At 43.2% G+C, this 7,649-nt stretch overlaps 1 protein-coding gene across 1 annotated transcript; it reads right to left on the bottom strand.

Annotated features, from left to right (window-relative positions):
• Positions 1-4,241: 4,241 nt before the first annotated feature.
• Positions 4,242-5,111, bottom strand: LOC127136193 (uncharacterized). The gene has a single exon (XM_051062785.1). The coding sequence runs from the start codon at positions 5,109-5,111 to the stop codon at positions 4,242-4,244; it is 870 nt and encodes a 289-aa protein (XP_050918742.1).
• Positions 5,112-7,649: the final 2,538 nt, after the last annotated feature.

Genomic DNA, 7,649 nt, shown 5'->3' with positions numbered 1-7,649 from the left:
CCACCATGATTAATTCTGACTCTGATGATTTTAGAGTCAAATTCATTTTGCACTTTAGAGCAGAAACTAGTGAACACAGAATATGACTTATTCTTGTGTCTTAAGAATTTTACCCATGTCTAACGACTATAATCATCAATAATGAAAAGTCCATACTTATTACCATTGACTGACATTGTCTTAACAGGTCCAAACAAGTCAATGTGTAGAAGTTCCAGAGGCTTAGAGGTAGAAACAACATTTTTATTTTTGTAAGTTGTTTTAGAAAATTTTCCTTTCTGACATGTGACACAAAGAGCATCTGAAGAAAACTTCAGCTTAGGTAGGCCTCTGACTAACTCAAGTTTATTTAGCTGAGAAATCCTCCTCATGCTAATGTGACCCAAACGTCTATGCCACACCCATTGCTCTTCATTTACAGACATTAAATATTTTACATTTTGATCTTTTAATTTGAAAGCTTAATTTTGTAAATGTTGTTCTTCCTCTTACCAGTGAAAAGGACTGTGCCATTTTTCTGATTAATAGCTTTGCATGTTTTTTATTAAAGATTACATCATAACTGTTATCACTTAATTGACTTATGGATAACAAGTTATGAATTAATCTTTCAACATAAAGGACATTAGAAATAGAAGGAAGAGATCAATTACCAACTGCTCCAAATCCTCTGATTCTTCCTTTCTGATTTCCTCCAAAGCTTACGAAGCTAGCATCTTTAATTAGAAAGTAACCGTCGGAGGGTTGCAAACCCTTCTTGAGGTGCCACGTGTCGGTCCACTTCTCCTATCTCAGCGTATAACTACCTACGACTTCTTTACATGCCCACGTTCTCCTTCTCCACTCAAAATCTTTTGGCTTCGACCGAAGCTTGCCTATATCGACCGACAGACTCTCACACCCTTCTGTTGAGGGGCTTTCAACGGAACCCCCCAGTCGAAATTGGATTTTTTCCTTAGCCGAAATTTGCCAGCTAACAAATTGCCCCCTAAAAAGGCTGGCTTCGACATGAGCGAGTCGATCGAGAAGCTGGCCTTTTGACGTTCCATATTTCGGCTAGCTGTCTTGTCAGTACTCATGACTTAATACGTAATGATGAATTTTTTCGGCCGCGCGATTTCCAAGACACTCAACCATCATTAGCATTCATCCCTAGGTCGTGGGATCTCAACTGAACCCCACTAACTCTTCAAATTACTCCCTAGCCAGCCACTTGTCAATCGCTTACGTGCTCGACTGTTCACCTTGCTTGGCTTATAAATAGAGTCTTCAGTTTCTTTGCACATTTCTCTTCCTCCATACTCGCATACCCTTTTTCTCAAAACCTCAAACACGCTTCTGCATTGCGTTTTCTTACACAACATTTCCAAAAACTTCAAATCTTTACCTTACTTCTGCAATGGCTTTTTCATCTCTCGCGAAAGAAAACGTCTCTTACGGTACTGGCCACAACCCCATTACCTTCAAGCTTACTGCTAAAGAAGGGATGAAAAGCACTCCTCAACCTTCATCATCTGATGAAGCCATTCTCAATAACTAGCAAAACCAGTTGGTAATCCCGTTCGTGGTGGACAAAAAGCTACTGGCTTTCCACGGTCCCCTTATTGATGCCAAATATTCCCCAATAAAGGTGGCACCCTTCTTTCATGGGTATAAACCTGATATGCCTCCTGCTTTCGACAGATCCATCGCACTCGATGTCAGGTTCATGGAGGCAAAAGCTAGGGTTTTTCGTTCCATGCCCACTCCTGGCAACAAGGAGTACTTGGCGTGGCTTAGCAAAGTCCAGCGTAAATGTCATGACCAGTGGAGGAGCGTTGGGATCTTCGACCTCATTCAGATCTCGAAATATGCCCATCGTGTTAACCCTTGCATGTTGCTGGAGTCCCTCTACTTCTGGAAAGGTTCGACCAACACCTTTCAGCTGCCATGTGGGATGCTAACGCCTACTCTCTTCGATGTGGCGGCAATTGCCGGTCTTTCCTCCTTGGGGGAGACCTTCGACCCAACTCTGTCGACAGAGAATACCTTCACGTTTGTTCGGGACATCCTCCTGAATTACATCGAAGACCATCACAACAAAGATTTTGTCGAAGTGTCTGATGAAGAACACATAGCTTTCCTCACACTATGGCTCTCTTATTATGTATTCTGTCCCGGGTCCCTGAAGATAGCCAAGAGTTATATTGCCCTGGCGATCCAAATACATGAGGGTTGATAAATATCGTTGGGAAATATTCTGCTGGCTTCTTTGTACCAGGCCCTGGGGTTGGAAACCTTGAAGCTGAAACTCCTCTCCAACACCCCCAAATCTCTGAATTTGTTAGGTCCTTTGTGGCTCCTGCAACACTGGCTAAACGCTACCTTCGAGTATCAATTGGGATACGCCACGTCAGAGCGTCTTCTGCGACGGAACAAAAATTGGCCAATCGAAGGGGCCAAATTAGCTCTGACAACCTGTCAGGAAACCCCTAACGCCAGCATCTTCATGAAATATCTAAAAATGTTCATTAAAGCGGACAAGTTCGCTCCTGGTATGGCGCTATTTGCTGACAGGAATTTTGGCCCTAGATGGTTCAAGGATCCCTTCCCTGGCAGCTCTCCCCAAACTGCAGCACAGTCGAACGCTATATGGAGGGAGGGCTTTCCTGTCTCCAACTTTGTTGTCCTATAGGATTGAACCAGGGTCGAAGGGATTCGGTTTCATGATCCACCAGCCGAACCTTGTCTCCCGTCAACTTGGCCTGAGCCAGATGGTCCCAAAGTCTTTGGTATCTCATGATACCGACATCATTTGGTCTGGTCGAGCGCATAAGTCTTCTTTGGAGATGGACAAAGGGATCCCAGAGTAGGAGGCAATCGAGAGTGAGGTCGTGAGGGGGGTGTCTCAAGGGGAGATAGCCCTCAAATTTGAAGCCGATATCAAGTATCTACACGGGAAGAAAATCTCTTTGGATAATAGGATTAAGCATGAGATGGCCACGTTTGAGGATTTCAAATCTAGGTTCCCCATTTAAATTTTTCTTCAATTGTTATAGGTCTGTCGACCATATTTGTATTGTCCCCCTGGGACACTTTTAGACAATTAATGAAACTTATGTTTGGATCTGTATTTCCTGCAGCATAGGTTTATATTTCTTCAAATATTTCCCATTTACTCTTAAGACCCTTTAATCCCTACCAAATTCTTCGATTTCATATGCATTGTTATTGTATGTCCGATTTACTCGAAATGGTCCTTCCCATTTTGGTGACCACTTACCTAGGGTTCAATCCCGACGATCCATAGGCAAAATTACTTTTCACACGTAATCATTATCAACAAATATTTTTCCCTTTATTTTTCAATTGTAGACCTTAGCTACGCGTTCCTTTTACCGGATCAGCATTTCGACCGCAACCAACCTTTCTTCATCTAAATCAGCCAACTCGTCGTGCATCATATTCCAGTATTTCTCTGACTGAAGATCATTTTGGCGCTGGACTCTGACGGACTATAAACATATCTCCGCCGACAATATGGCGTCGTGACCAAACATTAGTCGAAATGGCGTCGAATTCGTCGCCTATTTGGGGGACGTTCGACACGCCCATAGAATTTGGTCCAAAGTCTTGTGCCAATTCTTTGGCTTTTTACAAACATGCTTCTTAATCAGACTTATTATTACTTTGTTGGTTGCTTCTACTTGGCCATTTGCTTGCGCATAGTAAGGTGTAGAGGTAACCAATATGAAACCTGTCTCGCCGGCAAATTCCTGTATCTTTTGTCCCACGAACACTGACCCTTGATCCGTCGTAATGGTTTTTGGGATACCAAACCCATACATGATATGCTTCTGAATGAATTCGATCACCTCCTCTTGGTCCACCTTTACCAAAGGGATAGCTTCGACCCATTTGGTGAAGTAGTCTATCCCGACTAGGATAAACTTCTGTTGCTTCGATGAAGCCGGTCAAATTTCTCCAATGATGTCTAAAGACCACCCTCTAAAAGGCCATGGTTTGATAATAACATGCAACTCACTTGCTGGCATATGCTGGATACCCGCGTGCCTTTGACATTCCTGACATCCTTTGGCAAACTCGATGCAATCTTTCAACATGATGGGCTAGTAAACCCCTTGTCGGAATAACAACCATTTCATTTTATGGTCTGCTTGGTAGGTGCCACAGGCCCCACTGTGCACTTCGTAGATTGCTAAATACGCTTTGGTATCTCCCAAGCACTTGAGTAGTAACCCTTATGGTGTCTTTTTTAGCAATTCGTTGCTTGACCACACGTAGCTCAAAGCCCTATATTTGGTTTTTCTGTCAGTACTTCCGACTGGATTCTCCAAGTAGTCGATGATCGGCTTTCTCCAATCTGTCGGTGATGAACTATTGATAGAAAACACTTCATGTTCACATGCCTCTTCGACTCCACGGGTTTCTTGACACTCTTCCTCGGGCTCTGTATCACGACCGACGTTCTCGTCGAGGACATCCTCTATTGGGAGCGTACTTGACACCATTTTTCCTCGAACCTCGATCATATCTTGTAAGCTCGACTTAGACATCTTATACCCTGAAGCGACTTGGGCCAGCTCGTTGGCCTCTTGGTTCTCGTTCTTGGGCAAATGTCTTATGTCTGCAACTTCGAAGTGTTCTAGTAGCCGTGTTGAAGTCACAAAGTATTTCAATAAACTCCTCTTGATGCACTTATATTCACGCATGACTTGCTTTATTATCAACTCCGAGTCTCCCCTCACCTCAATTCGAATGGCTCCTAACTCTTTCAACAGCTGAAGGCCGACTATTAAGGCCTCGTATTCGGATTTGTTATTGGAACACTTCTCGTTGATCATATACTTAAACTTCGTCGGACCTACCTGGGGGGATAATATCAAAACCCTGACTCCTGTTCCGTTTTTCTGACTCGAACCATCTAAATATAGACGCCATGGTGTGGTGTCGACCACATTCAGGGATAATTCGACCATGGCATGATCCACTATAAAATCCACCATGATCTGGCCTTTCATGGCTTTTAAAGGCTTGAAAGTTAGAGAAAAAATTGTCAACGCCAGTGCCCATTTCCCAATTCTACTATGTAGAATAGGCTTAGACAACATATGTTTAATAATATCATAGTGAGACGAAACATAAACATGAACTGGTTTAATATATTGTTTTAATTTCATACAGGCAAAGTACAAACACATACATAGTTTTTCTATGAGATTTTATCTAGTTTCAGCATCTACCAACATTCTACTGAGGTAATATATGGGCCTTTCGACACCATTACAATCCTCTTGGACTAACATGCTCCCTATGATTGTATCAGATGCAACAATATGTAAACTCATACTTTTATTTCTACTGGGGGGAAACAAGATATGAGGCTTGGTAAGATACCCCTTGATTGCGTTGAAAGCCTCTTGTTGTTTATGACCTTAGTAAAAATCACTTTCCTTCTTGATTTTAAGTAGTGGCGAAAACACCTTAATTTTACCACTTAGGTTCGAGATGAACCTTCTTAAGAAGTTTATTTTCCCCAACAAAGACTGGAGTTGTTTCTTTGTAGATGGGCTTTTGAGGTCTAAGATCACCTTCGTCTTGTTCTTGTTGATCTCTATCCCTCGTTTGTGTACCACAAATCCCAGGAAGTCACCCGCGTGTACCCCGAAAGCACACTTCAATGGATTCATTTTCAATCCATATTTCCTCATTCCATCAAACGAGCGTCGAAGGTGATCCAGGTGTCCTTATTGAGACAGAGATTTCACCACAATGTCGTCGATATATACCTGCACAGACTTCTCAATAAAGTCATGAAAGATGGCATTCATGGCCCTTTGGGAAGTTTCTCCCGCATTTTTTAAACCAAACGACTTGACGGCCCACTCGTATGTCCCCAGTGCACCATGGCATCGAAATGCTGTCTTGGGGACATCCTCTTCGGCAATGAGAATCTGATTGCAGCCGGAGTCCCATCAAGAAGGCTCAGATACTGAAAACCTACGGCCGAGTCGACCAACATTTCCGCCACTAGCATTGAATATTCATCCTTTGGCGTGGAGTTATTTAGATCTCTGAAATATATACATATCCTAAGAGTTTCGTTTTTCTTGATGACGTGCACTATGTTGGCCAACCATTCGACGTACCTTTCCGTCCTTATGAAACAACTTTTTAGGAGTCTTTTGATTTCTTGCTTGATCTTCGAAGTAACGTTCGAAGCAAACTGTCAAGGATGTTGCTTCACCGGCTTCTTCCCAGGTTGGATAGGCAGTCGATGTTCTACTACGCTTTGATCCAAACCTGGCATTTCGTCATAATACCAGGCAAAGCAGACTTTGGATTCAGTTAACACCTCGACTAGCCTTGCCTTCATCTCTGACCCCACCTTAGTACTTATGTAGGTTGGTCCTTTTTTGGTTCCATTTCCCAGGTCGATCTCTTCGAGGGGATCTTGCACTTGCATCTTCTGGGGCTAATTTTGTGGGTTCTTTTCGAACCCCAAAGGCTCATTTTCATAGATACAATCAAGCCTCTGGCTTTCCGAAGCTGTTGTCTGGTCTAGTCGACCATCATCTAGACTTTCTGCTTCACAAGCCAAATTCTGGAGTCTCTTCCTTTCTAGAATTGACTTCCTCTTGTTTTCAGCCAAATAGGCCGAAATTCGAGCCAGGCTTTCTGACTCAGCGGTCATCTTTGTCAACTATTAACCACCTCGTAGGTGGGATTCCCGTCTCTGATCCTGTGTCTTCCTCGTTATCCCAGATGAAACCATGATTAGGGTCCAAGTTCAGAACTCAACCAGTATTGACGGAAGTATAGGATTCTGACTCGTCATCACATGGTGCTATGTTCGCCAAATGTTGGTCAAACGATCTCTTGGAACCCTTGTCGTCAACCCGGTAATAGCTTTGGTCGACCTCAATATTCTCTATGATTCCATCTTTTCTCCAGATTATAAGCCTTTGGTGGATCGTTGAGGGAACATCCCCTATCCCATGGATCCATTCCTGACCCAGGAGTAAGTTGAAGTTAGCTTTTGAGTCTATTACCATAAATAGTGTTGAACGTGTTGTCGTGCCTACCGCGAGGTCGACCTGGACCACCCCATTATATTGCTGGTCTCCCCTTCTTAATTTGAAAGGACCATGTTGTGTTGTTGGAGATCTTCATCGACTTTTCCCATCTTCTTGAACAGAGTATAGGGAATTAGGTTGACTACAGCACCTCCGTCAACAAAAACCTTATTCACCGTCATTCCATCCACCTTAGCTCTGATGAACAATGGTTTTAGATGGTACATCATCCCAGGACTGGGCCTTTCAAACATTGCTTTCTGCTCTTCCACCACGCCGATGTTCATGACATAGTAGCATTAAGGCTTTCCCCCTCTCTTTCATCTGGTACAAAGTCCCCTTCTGTTTCAGAAACTTCAGACACCATGTCGTATTCGACTGGCAGTACCGATACAATGCTGCAATTTACGAAGAAATCATCACTGTAGATATCATCATTGTTTTCATCGTACATATCCTCGTCGAATTCCTCATCAGACTGAGGAGAATACTCAGGTTCTTCTTCCTCTGGTTGGGGAGAATATTTTGGCTCCTCCTCTTTCGACCCTTCCTCGCTTTATGGCCATCCCTCGA

This window comes from Lathyrus oleraceus, chromosome 4 (genome assembly GCF_024323335.1).
Source record: "Lathyrus oleraceus cultivar Zhongwan6 chromosome 4, CAAS_Psat_ZW6_1.0, whole genome shotgun sequence".
Classification (NCBI taxonomy): Eukaryota; Viridiplantae; Streptophyta; class Magnoliopsida; order Fabales; family Fabaceae; genus Lathyrus; species Lathyrus oleraceus.
This window is presented reverse-complemented; position numbering and strand designations above follow the sequence as displayed.

What these genes read in the sequence shown, in the direction of transcription:
- LOC127136193 (XM_051062785.1), bottom strand. Translation starts at nt 5,111, where the DNA reads ATGTTGTCTAAGCCTATTCTACATAGTAGAATTGGGAAATGGGCACTG.